The sequence below is a fragment of the Podarcis bocagei genome (assembly GCF_964188305.1).
Source record: "Podarcis bocagei genome assembly, chromosome: 1".
NCBI classification, from domain to species: domain Eukaryota; kingdom Metazoa; phylum Chordata; class Lepidosauria; order Squamata; family Lacertidae; genus Podarcis; species Podarcis bocagei.
In genome coordinates this window covers 9,984,117-10,004,919 of record NC_138125.1, presented here as the reverse complement: position 1 = coordinate 10,004,919, position 20,803 = coordinate 9,984,117, and the positions used below count along the sequence as shown (strand labels likewise).

Below are 20,803 nucleotides of genomic sequence, written 5' to 3'. Positions count from 1 at the left end.
TTACTGTATTGGGCTGGGCTGTGACCTAGAGGAAGTGGTAAGTCGCCAGAAATTATAGTACAGTGGCAAAAACTAGAGTTCCTTTGAAACTCCAGAGAATGAGATACACAAAATAGGTAATGCACCGTATTTTTCGCTCTATAAGACGCACCAGACCATAGGACGCACCTAGTTTTTGGAGGAGGAAAACAAGAAAAAAGATATTCTGAATCCCAGAAGCCAGAACAGCAAGAGGGATCGCTGCGCAGAGAAAGCAGCAATCCCTCTTGCTGTTCTGGCTTCTGGGATAGCTGCGCAGGCTGCATTCGCTCCATAAGACGCACACACATTCCCCCTTACTTTTTAGGAGGGAAAAAGTGAGTCTTATAGAGCAAAAAATACGGTAATATTTTTCTGGACCAGTTTACTGAAAGAGTATGCAAGCTTTAGAGTTCAGGTAACTGTCAGGTAGAATGGAAAGGTTGTTGTGCTTGTTATTTTATTTATTGCATGTTATATCCCAACAATAATTACTTTTAACTAAACTGATTACATACATTTTCACCAACAAAAATTGATCCCAAAAATATCAATTTACCTGGCTCATAACTCCCCCCCCCAGCTACCTGTCTTGATTTTTCCTTAGCATTTTATCCAGTATTTCTTTCTTTCTGGCTTTTAAGGATATATGTATTTTGTACTTAAATACAAAATGAGACCATCAGGGGACAACTAGATATCAAATGTTCCTCGGGTTAGGATTCCAGAGAGCCTCAAAAAGACGACACAGGCAACCTTGGTGAGGTTGTGAATGTATTCCTCAAACACATACACACAGCTTCCAAAGACTTTGTTATTTATCTGTCAACTTCCTATCTCATATGGTTGCAAAGAAGAAACTATAAATATATAGCTAATGTTATGAGACTGTATGTACCAGGACCTCACAGACAGAAGCGGACAGATGAGAAGTTCCCTTGAAAGATGCAGTATAGCCCAGCACTTTGGGTCCCATCTTCCAGGGGTGAAGATGGCTTTGTCAGGCTGCTTGTTACAGTTGAAACAAACAAAAAATCCCACTAATAAAAAGGAAGAAGGGCCTGATGAACCTAAATTCAGAGGTCAGAAATGAGTTCCATTATTATAATTATCATCACCGTTTATTTACAGAGTGATACCAATAATCAGCAGGACCATGATACCGCTATTCCTACTGGGAAGTACCATCACAGAACTAGAGAGTCAGTGAAGCTCCATTAGTGCTCCACACTTCATTCTCTGATTCAAGCAGAAGCTGTTCCTTCCATCCCCTCCTTGGAGGACCACTGACAAGTTTAGCTGTGTATTGGGGGGTGGAGCAGATCAGATGTTTATCCTTCCCTATCAGCATTCTGTTCGTAGACTGAGGTAAAGTTCTCAAAGCGGGACACTACTTCCAGTTTTGCGGAGTTCGTAAACCAAATTGTTCGTAAACAGGACTGTTCTTAAATCAAAGTACCACTGTACTGACAACCATCCCTTTAAAAGCTTCTACCTTCACAATTAAATAACTATGACTGCCTACTCATTAAAAAACGAAACAGCCATCTAACCGATAGCTTCTGCATTCCATATTTTAACTTTGCAACATGTTTAATCTTGCAGGGATTTAAAAAGTTGTATGCAGACATACATATGGCAAGTTGTTCAAATGTCCCAACAAATGAACACTTTCATTTTTTAACAATCAAGTCTAGACAATTGAGTAAAATGCAGAATGTCTGTTTAAAATGAAATCCCCTAGAAACTAGAGTGTTTATGTAGTTGATTCTGAATGCAAGGAGTGAACTTGGATTACGTAATCCTGCATCCTGCCCAGGAATGCTGCATACCACAGGTTATCAACCCATGACCTAGACCAAGGATGGGGAACTACTAACAAGTGGGATCATGTTTTCACCAGCATTAACAGCTGTTAACTCTTTGTGCAGTTCCAGAAGTGCTCAGCTGTATTATCAGTTTTGAGTGCTGCAAATAATTCTGGAAGTGCTGTGAGATCACGGCTGCCTGAAATGCCCCACTCACGTTACAGCTTTGTAAGAAGTTGTACCTGCTTAGTTACATATACAGTAAATAATCCAGACTCTGCACGGCTGGTCTACATAGATATGGGATGAGGGCTGGATGGGGCTTAAAAATAGCAATTTCTGAAGCACTCTGCTAATGAGAATTTTCCTTCTTCCCACTCAGTCACAGCCAAACTTTTAAGCTGTGTTATTCATGAGTTGGAATGACAAAAATATGCTCTCCTTTAATCAATGGATTGAAGACATGACAGTACTTGCAACGTATGAATGGATTTCTCATAGACACAGACTTTGCTTGGATAAATATATTGATATTTGGAGCAAGTTCATACAGAATATAGTAGGTTATTAAAAGAACCCTGGACAGTTAAGTCCAGTCAAAGGCGACTATCTCCTCCGAGGGAGCTGGTATTTGTCCACAGATAGCTTTCCGGTTCATGTGGCCAGTATGACTAAACCGCTTCTGGCGCAGTGGAACACAGTGACGGAAACCAGAGCGCATGGAAACGCCGTTTACCTTCCTGACACAGCGGTACCTATTTATCTACATGCACTGGTACGCTTTTGAACTGCTAGGTTGGCAGAAGCTGAGACAGAGCAACGGGAGACCACCCCGTCACATGGATTCAAACCGCTGACCTTCCGATCAGCAAGCCCAAGAGGCTCATCATTAATAATCATATATGTATTAGCATATATACATATGCATATATATGTGTGAACGCACATTTGTGTGTGTGCGCGCATATATTGCGCTCTTTATCTTTTTTCACTTTATTGTGTACTGCTGAAAAAGCTTTAAGTAAAAAATTAATAATAACAAGGTATCCAGTAAATCAATACAAATACACTGAAAAGTGTTATACCATAAAAAAACCCCACAAGGCTATTCACCCCTACTCAACACAAGCAAGAACCTCAACAAGCGACCCTTGGGGCAGAAAATGTGAGGGACAAGACAAACTGATTACCGAAGGAGAGATTTCACCTGTGTATCGGCTGTGACTTGAGCAGGAGGAGAGGAATAAAGGGAATGAATGTTCTTGGTTTCTGTTGATGTGAATAGCAGAAAAGTGAAGGGATGTGTCTGTGTGCACAAGAGATGGCCCAGCCCACTCTGGCCACATTCAGATTTTTTTGGCTGCTGACATCCGTGTGTCCCAAGGGCTGGCCAATAGGAAATACAGCCATTAGACAGGAAAAGGTTCCCAATCCTTGCTGGCCCTAGAAAGTGTGCCAGAAAGGAAACACAAGCACTGATCCCATACTCCATTCAGCATGCCTGAAAGGAAGCTCTCTATTTACTGTCCAGTGATTCATTTATGGATTCGTTTCTGGGAATCCTATGGAAGTTCTCAGAGCCAAGCAGATTCCCAACACCTACTTCAGTCAACCAGTGTTTTTCAAACTTCAGCTTTTTCAAACTCCAGTGCCCTACTGGTTCAGAACAAAGGTTTATCTAGTCCAACAACCCATTGTGAATCCTGCTCCCTAGCCTAAATTACTTAGGCTTCACTGCGTTTTCTAATGGTTTGGTTTAGAACACAGAACAAAACTGTTTAGAATGGAATAGAATCTCACAATTTCTAAGCGGCTTTCTGCAACTTTACCATAACCTAATTTGAAACTTCCTTGGGAAGAAAAAAATAAATCACCAAAACTTGTCTCCTAAATTATCAAGGCAGATCTACTAGATATCAACATTCCCTTCAGCAGCCAACAAATGCGTCACATTTAACTGTATAAAACTGTTATCATGAAAGAAAAAACTCACACAAATTTGCAATGCAAACATTAAAGTTAAGCCAGAATCTTCACCACATCTAAACTAACTGCGTACTTCATTTATCAAAGGCTGGGACTATAGTGCCACCAAAGCCACATGTCGCGAATACAGTCATACCTCGGGATGAATACGCTTCGGGTTAGGCAAATTCGGGTTGCGCTCCACGGTGACCCAGAAGTAACGGAGCGCGTCACTTCCAGGTTTCGCCAGGCACACATGTGCAGACCGTCAAAATGACGTCACGCGCATACACAGAAGCGCCGAAACGTGACCTGCGCATGCGTAGACACGGGTTACGTTCGCTTTGGGAAGTGAACGGGGCTCCGGAACGGATCCCGTTCACATCCCGAGGTACCACTGTATGCTCTTCTTCCAGAGCCAAAGCCTTTCTACAATAGATCTCTTTCACAGCTCTAGCCTCACGTCTGCGACATTATTTGAACAGTACTGTAGTTGCTATCTACCTTCAAGAGATCCATTTAAATTTTAAAAACAGTAACCATGTGGTAATCAAAACTGGTACCTTCAATGTACACAAACATCAGAACACAAATTATCAAGAAACTAGTTGCCACGGCTAACTTGGGTAGGCCAAGTAACATTTGTAGACTAATTTGAAAGGCTGGACTAGCATTTAGGAACTATGCTCCATCAGTTTGATTATTAGCCAGTTTATTCTTAAGTAAGGTGTCATGTTACTGTTTCTCAAGCACAGAAAATTATGATTTCATAATGACACCTTCTCCTCACCATATCTCACCATTGTGTGTTTGTATGTGCACATTACAAGTTCCAAACAACCACAAAATTAATTCCATGCACTGAAGGATCCATCCTTTCAAACAGCAGCCAGGCTGCCTGCTTGTCCAGCCACGAACACAGAAAAATGCATCTGAAATTGTGAGGGCTTTTCAAGATAGTTTGTTATATGGTGTTGTCCATTGTTCAAATTCAAAAACATATGCCCACACCCTTGGGCAGGCCTAAAGTAGTTCTTTGGATCGCTGGCATACTTGGCACAAATCCACAACTGGCATCAAGCAGCTTATTTTTCAAACTAAAGCAGGGATGAAAAGAATGCTATCCATTTATTTATTTATTTATTTATTAATTATTATTATTATTATTATTATTATTATTATTATTATTATTATTATTATTATTATTACTACTACTACTACTACTACTACCCCCCAGCCACTCTGGGTGGCTTCCAAATTATTATTATTATTATTATTATTATTATTATTATTATTACCCCCCCAGCCACTCTGGGTGGCTTCCAAAACATATAAAAGCATAATAAAACATCAAAAAATAATAGTAACAATCCAATATTAAAAAATCACAATAACTCTAAAATGAATAACTTATATCAAATAAAGCAATATTCAATAATCCATTAGAATATAATAGCAAACATTAAAATTAAACATCAGCAAAAAGTGTTTGCCAATAAGCAAAAAGAACCACCACCACCACCACCCCAAAAAAATTCAGCTCTTGTGCTCCAGAATATGAAACTGGAAATCTGATAGGTGATTAGAGTATACACTGTTCTAAGATACTGGAGAACAGATGGGGACAGTGTGTTTCAAAGAAGCCACTCCACTTTATGTACAGTAAATATCTAGTCTCATATCGGGTATTGAGAACAGTACTGTCTTTGTTGATTTATAATTTACAAAAGTCATACTGGTAATTAAAACCTGCAATTCTAATGGATTTTAAATACTTAATGTAGAGCAGGCATCAATGATGCCACAAAAGCCTCTTTCTATCAGAGTTAGCTACCCAGATGCCCAAAAGATAAATTCCACAACAACTCTTCATATCCCATGTCCATTCTAAAAGACAGGGCTATTTAACAACCTTATCATTAAAGCTCATCTTCAAGCTGGAAAACCCCTTGACCAGCCCTGTTCAGGGAAGTTTTTAATATGTGACATTTTAGTGTATTTTTCATCTTTGTTGGAAGCCGCCCAGAGTGGCTGGGGAAACCCAGCCAGATGGGCGGGGTACAAATAATAAATTATTATTATTATTATTATTATTATTATTATTATTATTATTATTATTATTATTATTAGCAGGAGAGCTGCACACTCTTAACCTCCGTTTTCTTTTAATGCAAATCAATTATTTCCAGTACAGAAGTGATACTAACTTTTCAATAACAGCAAGTTACAAATCTGAAGCCACCCTTACGATTACACACTCCTCTCCCACAACCCTTCCCTGGGGAAAACCTCGCCCCCTAGCCTTTATTCATGATTAAGGCTAACCCCTTAAATCTGTGCACAAAACAGACTTCATTTTCAGCTGATTCTGAATCCAAGAAGTACTAATTCTTTTCAGAGTTAGCCTCTTAACACAAGTAGATTTTCAAAGCAAGGCTTACTCCTGCGGGCGACCTCACAAATTTGATACCAATAAACAAGGGAGTGCGCCAAGGATGTATATTGGCTCCCTGCCTATTCAATCTATTCATCAGCGACATGCGAGCACCCCTAGTCAACTCATCTCCAAGTACACACGCGCCTAGACTAGCGGATTACCGCTGTCCACTCCTTTTATATGCGGACGACGCGGTAATTCTATCTTATACACGTGTTGGACTAACTAGAGCTCTGAAGATCTTTGCCACGTATTGTCAACTCAACCAATTAACCATCAACCATGTTAAATCTAAGATTCTGATTTTCGCCAGAAGTCGGAGATTATACGAATGGAAGCTTGGTGGAGCAAAAATAGAGCAAGTCCTAAAATTTCAATACCTAGGAGTTAATTTTCAATACAATTTGGGGTGGAAAGCACAAATTCAACACCTACTTAACAAGGCCAAAACTCTGTCATATGCGCTCCTCCGATTTTTCTTTTCGGATGGAGCTTTGCATGTTCCCTCGGCCCTAAAGGTGTTCAAGGCAAAAGTGGTTACCGTGCTTGCTTATGCTGCCCCGCTCTGGGCCGTGATGACAGACCTTGCTCCTCTTGAGACTCTGCAAAACCAATTCCTACGTCGGCTCCTAATGCTCCCCCTGTGCGTAAGCAACACAGCCATGCAACTAGAATTGAAGATCGCATCCTTAGAAACTTGCCTGTGGAAGCAAGTCTTCAATTATTGGTTATCATTGTGGCATAGATTACCAGACCATTACGTTGTCCAATGCTTATGGCGAGATGAATTTTCCAGTCTTTGGACTAGTAGAATTCATGCCAAACTCCTGAGTTATGGAATCTCTCCCTTAGATTCCCTAAAACTAGATCAAATCACTGCTCAAAGACTGATCCGCCAAAGACTGGATGACATCGATTTACAGCGAAATTATACGCTGGGGGGAGGTGTTTGTTCGCCCCAGAACATTGGTATCACTTTAACTTACTGCGTTCCATCATACCTCTCCTCCCTTTCGACTGTTGCCCATAGGCTGGCCTTCACCAAAGCGAGGTTTAACGTTTTTCCCTCCAATGTCCTGAGACATAGATTCTCAAAGGGCCAAGCCTCCGCCATGTGCGAATGTGATAAGGAGACGCCGGAGTCGCTTCAGCACATTATGTTCACTTGCCCCTTATTCAATGTGCCACGGGCAAATTTGTTGGGATCAATCATACAGAAACTAGAGGGTACCCCACCAAAATTCCACCTTGCCCAAATCTTGCAGGATAAGGATACCCATACGACCCTGAAAGTGGCTAGGTTCCTGGTCGCTGTCCTTACCCAAAAGCGTTGCCAAGGAGCACCACAAGCTAATTAAGGCGTAGTATGCCATTCCACTCCATAGTATTTTATTGTTATAGTAGTGTTTTAGCGGCTGTTTTTTCCCACGTGCACAAGCTGTTATTTATGTCTTGTTTTTATCTGTATGGGCCTACGGCCGTAATAAAATTATTATTATTATTATTTTCAAAGCAAGGTGTAGCCCTCTTATCTGGCTGGTCCAGGGGTCAGCAAACTTTTTCAGCCGTGGGCCGGTCCACCATCCCTCAGACCATGTGGTGGGCAGGACTATATTTTTTTTGGGGGGGGGGACTGAACGAATTCCTATGCCCCACAAATAACCCAGAGATGCATTTTTAATAAAAGGACACGTTCTACTCATGTAAAAACACACTGATTCCCGGACTGTCGGCACACCGGATTGAGAAGGCGATTGGGCCGCATCCGGCCCCCAGGCCTTAGGCTGCCTACCCCTGGGCTGGTCACTGGAAACAGAACATTGGTCTAATCCAGCAAGGCAGTTCTAATGTTCTTATGGACGAGAACAGGAGAACGCCTCAGGAAGAACATGTGCCCAGCTAAGTATCAAGCCGGAAGCTAATTCCATCTCTGGGGTTGCAAGGAAACCAGTGCCTTTTCCTTCTCGCCCACTGGATGCTTCCTGAATTCTGAGGAAGGAAGCCACAGAGGGCAGGAGGCTGCTGCAAACAAGGACAAGCCTTTGGCAGCAAGCCCGCAAATGTTTTGAACGCAACAGTATCATCATTCCCTGCTTAACCAATGTTGTCAGACACTCCCGTTTGCAGCTTTCCCCTTTAGACTTCTCATATTCGCTAGCCCCCAAAAGACGATAGCAAAGAAAGCAAAAAGCTGGTTCAAAGCTGCATTGATGTGGCAAAGGTAATCAGACCCCTGAAGCAAGTACAGTTGCACCTAGGCTTCAGTACAAATGCTATTGTGTTCATATCTTTGCCAAACAATCTTAGTCAAAGAGATGCCTATGGGGCAGAACATGGGAAACCTATGACCAGTTCCGAGCAGCTTTCCTTTTTGAAATAAGAAGCAGCTGGGGGGGGGGATTGGGGCACTAGTGGGAGGGAGAAGAACCCTTCCTCCTATGTTGTTTCCTTGATCAAATCACTTTGTCCATATGTCCCCTCAAACTGCTTCGCCCCACCCCCTGGGTTAAGAGACTGGAGAAAGGGGATAAAACCCTCTTGCACAGGAGTTCCATTCTGGGGAGCCCATAGCTGTTTGTAAGGACATCTGAATCTCCTGTATCATATACCGTATTTTTTGCACCATAACACTCACTTTTTTCCTCCTAAAAAGTAAGGGAAAATGCCTGTGCGTGTTATGGAGGGAATGCCTACGGTTGGCATGCCTACGGATTTTCCTCCTCTAAAAACTATGTGCGTGTTATGGTCGGGTGCGTGTTATAGAGCAAAAAATACAGTACTTTCATCCCACTCCAGCACTAATGACCTGGATTCGAAAGTCCTGATGTGTGCTAAAAAAAGGAGTATCAGAATAAAGTAACAGCTATTTGCCCAGCTCTATAGAAGGGACGCGGGTGGTGCTGTAGGTTAAACCACAGAGCCTAGGACTTGCCGATCAGAAGGTCGGCGGTTCGAGTCCCCGCGACGGGGTGAGCTCCCGTTGCTTCGTCCCTGCTCCTGCCAACCTAGCAGTTCAAAAGCACATCAAAGTGCAAGTAGATAAATAAGTACTGCTTCGGCGGGAAGGTAAACGGCGTTTCTGTTCGCTGCTCTGGGTTGCCAGAAGCAGCTTAGTCATGCTGGCCACATGACCCGGAAACTGTACGCTGGCTCCCTCGGCCAATAAAGCGAGATGAGCACCGCAACCCCAGAGTCGTCCACGTCTGGACTTAACGGTCAGGGGTCCCTTTACCTTTAAGAACTCTCCACCCCCTTAGCAAACTACAGCTCCCAGAATCCTTTGTGGGGGGGAGCCTTGAGTGTTTAAAGTCGTATCACACTGGTATACACACCTATAGAACATACAGCATTTAGAAGTGTGTTGGGCATGAGGAAACATTTTAAACACTAACGAAATTTACATAAAGAAATCATTTATGTGGCTTCCAAGCAAGATCCAGAGGGGCTGCAGGTTTCATACTACATTTGTGTAAATAAGTTTATTGTTGGGGAAAGGCATTTCCAGAGAACATAACTGATGCCTGTGAACCTTACAAAACAATCCAGAGTTTCCTCTCAGATAATCTGTAGTTACCTTCCTTTGTATGTGGTGGGTTGTTTTTTTGTTTTTTTGTAGAACTCTCCACACCAGCATAAATAACTACAGCCCTTTACAGAAGAGCAAACAGTTCTCACCTACCCTCTTTAATTATAAGCTGAATGTTCACACCAAGACCCAGGAGAGGAATGTGTAGCACCAGATTTCAACACACAAGGCTGCTCTCTAAAGATAGGAGCTGCAATGCATCTACTGTTTCCTCTAAACCAGGGAACTTTGTGGACACCAGGAGATCTCCTTCAGGCATTAAAATGGTGGTCTTCCCACAATCACCCTTCTGGCCACAGTCAGCAAGGCAATTTCATATCGGACCATCCCATGAAGACATTAAAACAATGTATTTTTGAACACATCAGAGACAAGCAATTCAATCTTTGCACAGGATCAGCACATTAGCTGTATATCCTCGTGAACACAGACAAACTTTGCTTCCTAATAGTTATACCTATACAATTTACACTCTTATCAAGTATACAAACTAAATGTGTACATGTATACATAAATATTTACAGTTAAAGTTTGTTGTCGTTTAGTCGTGTCCGACTCTTCATGACCCCATGGACCAGAGCACACCAGGCATTCCTGTCTTCCACTGCCTCCCACAGTTTGGTCAAACTCATGGTTAAAGTTTAAAAAGGCATATTTTCATCTGGTTGTATATCGTATCAAACATTCTGTTTTAAAACAAATATAGTCCAGTTATATCATGCCAAGAATATCTATTGTTGTCGTATAATCAATGTTTTTATTCCAAACCATAATAAAAGCCACCAATTTTGTTGAGAAGTCTGAATTGTTAGTTCTCTTCCCACATCCTTTCTGGCATATAATTCTGTTCACAACCATGACATCCCACCCTCTTCTTAGCCACTGGTCAATTTTAGGGAGATTACGCTTCTCCAAGATCTGAAGGTATTACGGTGTAGTGAGTGTTTTATCCAGTCCCAGTAACACCATTTAAACAGCGAGAAATGTTACAGCTTGAACTCATTTATCCGTCTCAAATTGCAAAAATGGCATTGCTATCAATATAAACAAACACTGCCTTCTGCCAATGGGAGATTAAGAAACTTAATCCACCAGAAAAAGGATTGGTGTCGAATTTAAAAATAATAAAAAAATGACCACCCAATCTCCACAAATATCTAATGGCAAACCTTACTACACGTCTGCAAATTACTACAGGATCTTATCACTTGGAAATCCAAGGTAATTACCAAAGGAAGATCCAACTCGTTCTGAACATGCCACGGGAACCAGCAATTAAGGGAAATATGTGGGTAATTCTGGTGTTTAGAATAACCTCTGCTACCCTTGCCAAAAGAAAGAGCTGCAGTTTCTCTTTCTCAGCGTCCTCCATTCTCAGTGACTCATCCCCACTACAGAGAAGAACAAGTCTGCCTCTTGTAGTCTGAAGCAATAGATGAGAGAACCTGATGCGAATAGAGAGCAACTACAACACCAGAAGTTACAGAACACAGGAGAAAGACTTCAGAAGTACCATCTAGAACAGGGGTAGCCAACGTGCACTTTCTGACAACTCCCATCATCCCTGACCATTCACCACGCTGGCTGGGGCCGGTTTGCCCATCCCTGATTCAGAAACTGATTATTGGTATAAAATATTTGATCACAGGTCAAAAAAGTTAATCTGATATACCCTTGATATAAGGGTGCTTGTATCCTCTTTTATTAACATTTACAGAAAACAAGAGTGATTTCCAGGATACCCTGAGAATTTTGTAAATGTTATTTAAACTTTTCAGCGAGTTCCATCTCAAGGGTTAGGCAAGTAATGCAACATTTAGAATTAAAACTAAGTTATACCTGCAACAGACTAAGGGAGCAATCCTATATACAATAAGCTGGCATAAAGATACTCCAAACTGCATTCAGTGGTGGGGCGACTACTGTGACTGAGCCTGGCAGAAGAAAAGCAGACTTTTAAAGTAGTGTTTGAGTTAACCCACCCTTTTTGCTAGCTTAATTTATGTCTGTCATCTGACCAGGCTGAATGGGTTTAGGATCCAGTCTATATCCCCCCCACCCCGTTGGTTCTGGCCCAATCACATCCCCAGAATACTCCTCTTTCTGAGTTTACACCAGCTTAAGATCCACCAGGTTTGATGGGGGAGATAAGGACATACCTCCAGCTGACCAGAGGGTGAGGGAGATAAGCCAACATAGCTGGCTATACCAGGAACCTCTCAGCATAACCAGAGGTCCACTGGATCCTAACCCACTCATCCCAGTGGATCTTGTTACAGGATGCTCCCTAAATGACCAAAAAGAAAAAAGTCATAGCATTTGTCCTTGAAAGACAATGGAAACACAATTCCAACAATTTTTGAGCATTTGAATTGTATGCTTTAGTCTCTGCACATTGTCATTATTTTTGCAGCATACAAAAGAACAGTTTGTCTCTTTCACTGGAGAAATTTCTGTTCTTCTGAAAACATCATGAACTTAAGAAACATTACTTTTCTGTTCTGTCTCAGGACGCAGTGCCGCCTTTTAAAACATTACTTTCCTCTCACTTTCCAGACACATAAAGGCACGGAATTTCCATCCACTTACCAACAGTGATTTTATATCTTCCTCAAACTGACTTTTCCCCATATGGTTTGGTTACAGAGAATTTGGAAAGCGCCACAGCAAAGCACCATTCTTTTTCTAAATCACAGCCAGGCCCTGGCAGACTCATCTCCATCTAATATCCATCTACAAACACTCAAAGACGCATTAACATAACTCGCCTGTCTGTGTGTGCCTAAGAAATCAGAGACTGGACTCACACTGCTCATCTCAACCACAATGCTTGCAGTCTCCTCATTTCAAACTAGCCAGGTTTTTCATTCAGCCTAAAGCAACAATTTCAAAATATTGGGGGGTCTACCCTGGGGAGGCAGCGAAGATAAAATTCAACTTGTAAGAAAAGTTGAGCTGATTAACAAGTCAAGGGCACCCTCCACTTTTCTATATCCTGGATTCTCGTTTTATTCCCCCCCAAACCCTCTCACCCCCCCACCCCCTCCAACAAAATGGCGACGTGGACACTTTGGAAGAGGGGGGGAGGGAGAGAGAAGGGAGAGAGAGAAAGAAGAAGAGGAGAAAGAGTGAAACACCCTCCAGGGAGAAGAAAGGATGGGGAAGCAGGAGGAATGAGAGAAGAGGCAGGGGGGTGGATTAAGATAAGAACAAAGGGGGGGGGGAGAGAAAAGAAGGGGCGCTGCCAAGAACACACACACAGAAAGGACATAAAGGAGTAGGGAGTAACTCTATTCTCTCTCACACACACTTTTTCTCTGCTGGATTTGCTACGTTATAAAATAATAATAATAATAATAATAATAATAATAATAATAATAATAATAATAATAATAATAATAGATGGAGAAGGTAAATGATGAGAGGGCCCTGGAGGAAGGATGCCAGAAAGAAGAAAAAACACCCTGATGGAAGGAGCGTCCCAAAACGCACCCTCCTCGCTTTTGCAAAATGGCAAAGCATCTTCTTTGAAGCCTAGCTAAGTATAAAAAAGAAGAGAGAACGATAATAAAGAGGGATCCGAAACCTTGAACAGGAGAAACCAGATTTAGACGACGGCGGGGCCGGGAGAGAAGAGAATTTGGATGTGGGAAGAAAGCATATTATTATTATTATTATTATTATTATTATTATTATTATTATTATTATTATTATTATTATTATTATTTCCCCAATGGCCTGACTTGGAGGGAGAACAGGAGGAGAAAGGCTGGTGGGAAAGCAAGAGAGAAAGAGAGGGAAGGGGATTTTTGTCCTTCCACCATCCACTCCGCGAGCGCGCTCAGCTTCCGGGGGCACAAAACCATACGAATAATACTAAAGATATCGGGGCAAGCAAGAAAGGCGGGCCGGCCCTCTTCCCGAAACCAGGAGCGGGGGGCGTGTGAAGGAGGCGAGCGGTGCCGCCCAGACCCGCACCTTTTCTTGTCGCTGGAGCCGCCCGTCGTGGCGCAGGGCTGCATGGCGGCAGCAGCGGCGCCGTCGTCGTCGTCGTCGGAAGCCAGCTTGCCTGCCCGGACGGAGCTTCTACCGCAGGCCGGGGGGCTTTTCTTCTTCCCAAAGAGCCGGGGGGGGGGTGGAGAAGGCAGGCCTCTCTCACCTCAGAAAGAGGGCTCGGGCGGAAGCCTCACGCGCCGCGGCAGCAACACAGAGGAGGCGACCCGGCTGAGGGGAGGCCGGCGAAGGTTAGTCAGCGGCGTCGGCACAGACGGGAAAGAGGAGTCGCAGGAAAGGCAGGCGAGGCGGGCGGGGACGAGGCGGGTCCGGGCCTCCGCCTTCCCGTCACGAGCGCCGCCTGCGCCAGTCAGGAAAGGCCTAGGCGGCCCGGCCCCCTCCTCGCGGCCTAGCGCGGCCCAGCCAACCGCCGCGCTCGAGTGGGTGGGCCGAGCCGCCGCGCTTCACGTGTAGCGCTGTGTGAGGGGCGGGACGGAAGGCCGACGCCGCTTTCTCCTGCGCGCGCTTTCCTTCCCCCACCTCACGGTTTCAAACGGAGCACCCTCAAGTGTCGTTGCTGGACTACAACTCCCGTCACCCTCGGCCGCTAGGGATGATGGGAGTTGTAGTCCAGCAATATCTGGGGAACCAAGGTTGAGAGAGGCTGCCTCACAGGGTCGCCTTGCCTATTCAGAAAGCGCAGGGCAGGGTTGCCAGCTGTCCTGTGTAGCGTTTGGGGCTTTTAAGTTCAGGGAGGAAGAGGTATATTAAGTTCATACAGGGTTTCCCAAACTTGGATCTCCAGCTGCTGTTGGACTACAACTCCCATCCTTCCTAGCTAGCAGGACCAGGGATGATGGGTGTTGTAGTCCCAAAACAGCTGGAGACCCAGCTTTGGGAAATCCTAGGTTGGAAGGTCGTGGGCAATGTGGACAAAGCCTTTAAATTCAAAGCATAGGCTTTTACACTGGTTGATGGTCCGTTCTCAACCCATTAGTCTGCTGTACACATGATCATGTTTTACTGTTTACCATGAGTGTAGCCAGGGGAGGGCAATAAATTAAAAATACTTAACTAATAGTAGAAATAATCAGAATTATTGAAATTGAAATGCTTGATGTAGTCACTTGTGGCACATTCTAGCAACACAACTGGCAACCCGATTGAGCGATAGGGATAGCTTCTGACCAATCGTGCTGCAGGTAGCTTGGTTCTGAACAGGGCAGGTGGGTGTTCTGCCCCCCCCCCCACTTAAATCCAGCCTATGCCCATGCTGTCTACTTGCAAATAACCTCTCTGCTGGAGAAAGCAAGCACTGAGTTACACACGAAGTGTAGTGTAAGAATTTCTTTGGCCACTGTAACAGTGTAGCCTTTTTCCCTTCTGAGGGTTGCCCCAGGGTGAGAAGATAGAGTAGTCAAATGGGCGCCAGGGAAATCCTTCAACAGGGATAACGCCGCTAAGGTGCATAGAACCAACATGTCCAAAACATCCTGGAAGAAAAAAACCAGGCACCGTTTTTCAGGTAATCTCCCCATCTTGTTGTCCTTCAGATGTTTTTGAGTACAGCTCTGATCAAGAACCAGAGAGAAGATTGGTTTGTTGTAACAGGAGTGAGACTAGCTTCCCTGGGCTCACACATACTTACCTCTTCTCCAAAGAAGCTGGGAAATAAGAAGTTCTCTGCAAAAAGTTGGGAAGCTTTGTCTTCCAGTTTTGCTTAACCCCAGTTTAGCTAAGCAATCATTCTCACACTAAGGTGTGGAAATAAATAGTCTCTGCCCACCTGCCACAGTGTCCCTGCTCATAGGATGCTAGAGCATGTGTTAGGGATTGCACATTCAGTCTGTGTTAGGTATTGGCCAGACCTCAAGGGCCTCACAATTCCCCTACATGAACAATAGAGTCTGCCTGGGGACATGCTAAATACTCTTTCTGCACCAGCACATTACAGAGGAAAGTTGACTGTTTGTGGGCAAGCTGTCTTTGAAGGAAGCTTGTCTGCTTTACATTTCACTGAGGAAACGCTGATAAGATGCCAAAGCAGCTTGTGGTTTTCTGGAACAGAACTTGAAAGCATGTCTACACTTGAGAGGCGCTTCGTTTGTGGACACAGAGGGCAAAGAGCACTCCACCCACTGAAAAAACTTTCCAAGCACTGACAAGCAAGATACACATCCCTTCTTCCTCTCAGCAGCAACAAGGTTGGCTCCCCAGAACCTCCTCCTCAATGCAGGAAAAGAAGCTACCTACTCAATAAAACCTGACCTTACACGACAGTCCTCTTTCCCTTGCCCTGCTGCAATCTAACACCCATAAATATCCTCCATCTCTCAAATCTCCATCCCCTCCAAGCATAAACTACAGCTCCCTTACAGAGACTTGAAGGAGATCAACAGACCCACAACCTCTTGGTTGGTTTCTGAATGTCTGATGTAGATTTTCAATTTCCTTGTTCTGTATGGGACAATGACAATAAAGATTATCATATCGTATTGTAACCCTTCCTGAAATATTGCTGCGTGCACACCTCAAAAACACATTATTTTGCCCAAAGAATTCAGGGAAGGGTGCTGGGGGTTTTAATAATAATAATAATAATAATAATAATAATAATAATAATAATAATAATAATAATAATTTATTATTTATACCCCACCCATCTGGCTGAGTTTCCCCAGCCACTCTGGGCGGCTTCCAATCAAGTGTTAAAAACAATACAGCATTAAATATTAAAAACTTCCCTAAATAGGGCTGCCTTTTATAGAGAAGATAGCTGCTTATTTCCTCCACAGGGTGGGTGCCACTACCGAGAAGGCCCTCTGTCTGGTTCCCTGTAACCTCACTTCTTGCAATGAGGGAACCGCCAGAAGGCCCTCGGCGCTGGACCTCAGTGTCCGGGCTGAACGATGGGGGTGGAGATGCTCCTTCAGGTATACAGGACCTGAATTTTAGCCTTGGGAGGGGTAAATTACAGTTCTTTGGATTCTTGAAAGGCAGGATGGGTGGGTAGCATAATGTGGCTTCAGTGTTGGGGAGTGATGCCAAAGGGAACTTAGCTTTGCTGCATTTTCTCAGATGGGGGAAAGAGAAAATGTGGCTCAAATCTCTGCCATCTGAGCTAGCATGAACGCAGCTACTCAAAGGCAATCAAATTCAAATCCTTAGCTATTCATGTGCAGATGAACTTGCTTGCCACAGGCTTGGAAAGCCTCAGCATGTCACAAAAAGGGTATAAAGAGATGAACAGGGCCTAAATCAGGGGTCAGCAACCTTTTTCAGCTCTGTGAGCCAGTCCACCGTCCCTCAGACCATGTGGTGGGCTGGACTATATTTTTTTGGGGGGAAATAGGAACGAATTCCTATGCCCCACAAATAATGCAGAGGTGCATTTTAAATAAAAGCACACATTCTACTCATGGAAAACACGCTGATTCCCAGACTGTCCGTGGGCCGGATTGAGAAGGCGACTGAGCCACATCCGGCCCCCGGGCCTTAGGTTGCCTATCCCTGGCCTAAATAGAAGTAAGCCCCCACCCTTTGAACTTTACTGGAAAGCACAGCCCTTCCCCATTTCACACCATGAATCTGAAATGCTTCTATTCTTTGTTTAGATCTTAATCTTTCATTTACCATAACACAAGGTGCTCTTTTTGTACTTCTAATGGGACACCTTACACCAGTGTTTTCCAAACTTTGGAAACTCAAAAGACACACAAAGTTGTTTTTTCCTGGATTAAAACTGGGGGTAGGCCTCACTTGTGTGCTCAGATTCTCCCCCTCCCTTCTCTTTCCCCTGTCAGGGAAAAAGGTGGAGTTTATATTAATAATTATAGGTATAAATATACTGTGCTTTCTGGCCAATATTGATGCTTCTGGGATCCTCCCTTGAGATGACATCAATGCCCATATATGGAGAGGGATATAGAAACATAAAAAGAGCCTGCTGGATCTTGCCAGTGACTCATCTAGTCCAGCATCCTATTCTCACAGTGGCCTGTGGGAGACCAGCAAATTGGGAATCAGGCACAAGATCCCTTTCGCCTCTTGTGGCTTCCAGCAACTGGTAGGCAGAAGCATTGCTGCATCCAAATGTGGAAGCAGAGCATAGAGCCATCATAGTGCATGGGGCCTCCAAGAGCATCCACAGGGCAGATGCTTCTAATTTGGGGAATCACTGCCTTCCACAGACAAAACCATTTGCTTGTGCACACTCTCAGCCCAGCACAGGCAATCAATGGAAAGAAAATGGAAATAACTTTAGTTCATGCTACAAAACGGGAGTGTGAAGAGAAACAACAGTTTCATGAACACACAATTGCTCTCGTTGGAATGGCTACTACCACTTACCTTTTGCAATAAGATCATCATTATTTGCAAAATGCCCGCATCTAAAGGACTTCACGAACATTCTCTCACAGTAAACCTTACAACAACCTTGCAAGCTAAGTCAGTAATTATCTCTGTATAGGAGGAGAGAAGCTGAAGCAAGGAGACTGCAGCTTGCCTAAAGTTACCTAGTGTGCTCATGGCAGGAATTGTAGTGCAGACTTTACCGTGCATTCCTAGACATGTCTACTCCATAGCTGTCAAGTGTCCCTTATTTGAAGGGACAGTCCCTTATTCCAGCGCCATGCCCCGCTGCTGCCCCTTATTGATGGATGTCCCTTAAATGTCCCTTAAATGATGTCCCCTAAATTTCAAAGGAAGCAGCTCCTCTCCCTCCCTCCCTGCCAGCCAGGGAGGAAGGAGGCTCCAACTGTGTTGCTTGGCTGTGTTGCTCACCCAATAAGAAGTTTAAGAACGACTGGGGGGGGGGTGGAGCTTGCATGCCTTGTGTGTGGCTAGTTAATGCAAGCTGAGGGGTTTTTTTGAATGCTGGACGCCATTTTGTTGCACGTGCTGCTGCAAACTTTGCAGTGCAAAGCCAGGCCGGGGAGCCATCTTAAGTTGAGGCTGCATAGGCCTTGTGGTGCATGTGATTCAGATTCTATTCAGTTGAACCTCTGGTTACAAAGTTGGTTGGACAGTGTTCTCGAAGCTACCAGCATGAGTTTGACCAGACTGCAGGAGGACAGGAAGACTGGAGTGCCTGGAACGGGTGAGGCTGCAGGTCCCTTATTTTGGCTGCAGGTCCCTTATTTTGGCTGCTGGTCCCTTATTTTCAAATCTGTAAGTTGATAGCTATGGTCTACTCAAAAGTAAGTCCCACCAATTTCAAAGGGGCTCGCTCCCAAGTAAATCAGAATAGGCTGGACTAACTGACTGTCAGCCCAGGAAGTATTTAAAAGCCTCTCAATCACTGCATTCTAAAAGCTTGTTGGTAATATACGACCTGCTCCTGTCTTATTTGGAGCACATTTGAGGCTTCTAATCCAAAGTCCAGCTACTAGCCAAGCCCATTTTTCTTTGAATTCATATGATTTGGCCGAATCACAGCCAGTGGCATTGTGGCTTCGGATTAGATGCAGATTTATTCATCAGGTGTTGCAGCCATAACAACAAAACCTCATATGCATCAGAAACTTTGGACAACAGATACTGTGTTCAGCTCACGGTATCACAGCCCTAAGGTCCAAGAAAACATAATCACAGCAAGCACCACCTATCCAGCATCAAAGCCACTGGCATTAAGAATGAATAGCAACCTCTCTTTAAAAATGTAGTTAGTCTAAGTTTCATCCTCCTTAGACTTCTGTAGCAGTGACATAAAGACCTACATGTCTTTTGAAGCAGAATTTGTTTATATGAAATGTGTGTGTATATATGGTGGGCTTGGTACCTCTGGTGAGGGACACATCATGCTCCTTCTGGGGTAGTGTATCCACCTTTGGTTCCTACCCTGTCTTCAGCTCTCACCTATGGCTCCTAGAAGCTGTCACCATGTGAAAGTGGCCACATCCTGGGAATGGATTTGACTGGCCGGCTAAACCGGAGGTGAGAGTGGCTGATAGTTCTCAACCCCTGAGTGAACTAAGGGCTTCTCCTACATATGAAAACAGGCTCCGGTGGATTGAGCGGACAAGACCAATACTGGGTGCAAAAGTCAAGAAGGCGGTTTCTGCAAATGCCATAGAGGGAAGTGAGGGTCTGATGGGGCTCGTCCAACTGGGAAAGGAGCCCATTTAGGAGAAGGAAAACTCTGATCCTAGACCTGCGCTGCCTTGTGCTTAAACTCATATACTTCGGGAGTAAATGCTGAGGAAGAAGTCACACCCACTGCCTTGCGGGACATCTTCAGGAGAAGAAAAGGCTAAGGAGTAAACCCTACACAAATTTGGAGTGGAGTCCCTAAGGTGGTTGGGTGGCGCCTTGTACGCCTCCTTTTGGCAACTCCTGCAGCCAAGCTGTGGCCAAACATATCGCTCTGCTGTCCTTTGGCCCACATCAGTGAGGTCAAGAGGGGGGTCTTGTCGTTTGGGCAGCCCAGGACCTCCAAACACACTGCCCAGGCTTGCATCCCAGAGAGGTCGCTTCATTGCTGCTAACGCAAGGAAAGCACTGCCAAAAGGGTTCCTGGTCTCTGCAGCCACAACAGGTGCTGCGATTCTCCAGTTGCTTGACTCTTTGAAAGTTTTAAATTATTGCTGTTCATTTTATATTGATAATTTTATTGCTTTATCTTTTTTGGAAACTGAAATATACTCAGCGTCGAGAATGGATTTCATGCTCTTTATTCAGCTCATAGTGGTGAGGAGGAATGAAAGTCCCCTCAAAATATCTGCTTTATATACATTATTTACACAATGGGCTGCACGTGATTGGCTAATTCCGGAATTCTCCTGTAGGCCAATCAGGTTGTGGATTCATTTCCATCTGGAGCAGGATTGGGTGGCTCCTGCAGACCAATCATACTGCTGCATTGTTATAGGACCAATCAGACTGCTGCATTCTGAATCCTATTGTCCTAGGACCAATCAGACTGCTGCATTCTGGATCCTATTGTTCTAGGACCAATCAGACTGCTGCATTCTGAATCCTATTGTTCTAGGACCA

The 20,803-nt window shown here is 44.1% G+C and overlaps 1 protein-coding gene across 3 annotated transcripts in view; it reads right to left on the bottom strand.

Annotated features, from left to right (window-relative positions):
- The window catches only part of HIF1A (hypoxia inducible factor 1 subunit alpha), a 41,019-nt gene extending 26,864 nt beyond the window's left edge, over positions 1–14,155 (bottom strand). The window contains exon 1 of one of the 3 annotated variants that reach the window (XM_081191942.1): positions 13,793–14,155. In XM_081191942.1, the coding sequence (XP_081048068.1) occupies positions 13,793–13,836 (44 nt within the window). In that variant the 5' untranslated portion in view covers positions 13,837–14,155. The remainder of the gene's footprint in view (positions 1–13,792) is intronic. The other 2 variants (XM_081191941.1, XM_081191940.1) reach the window with 2 other exon arrangements.
- Positions 14,156–20,803: the final 6,648 nt, after the last annotated feature.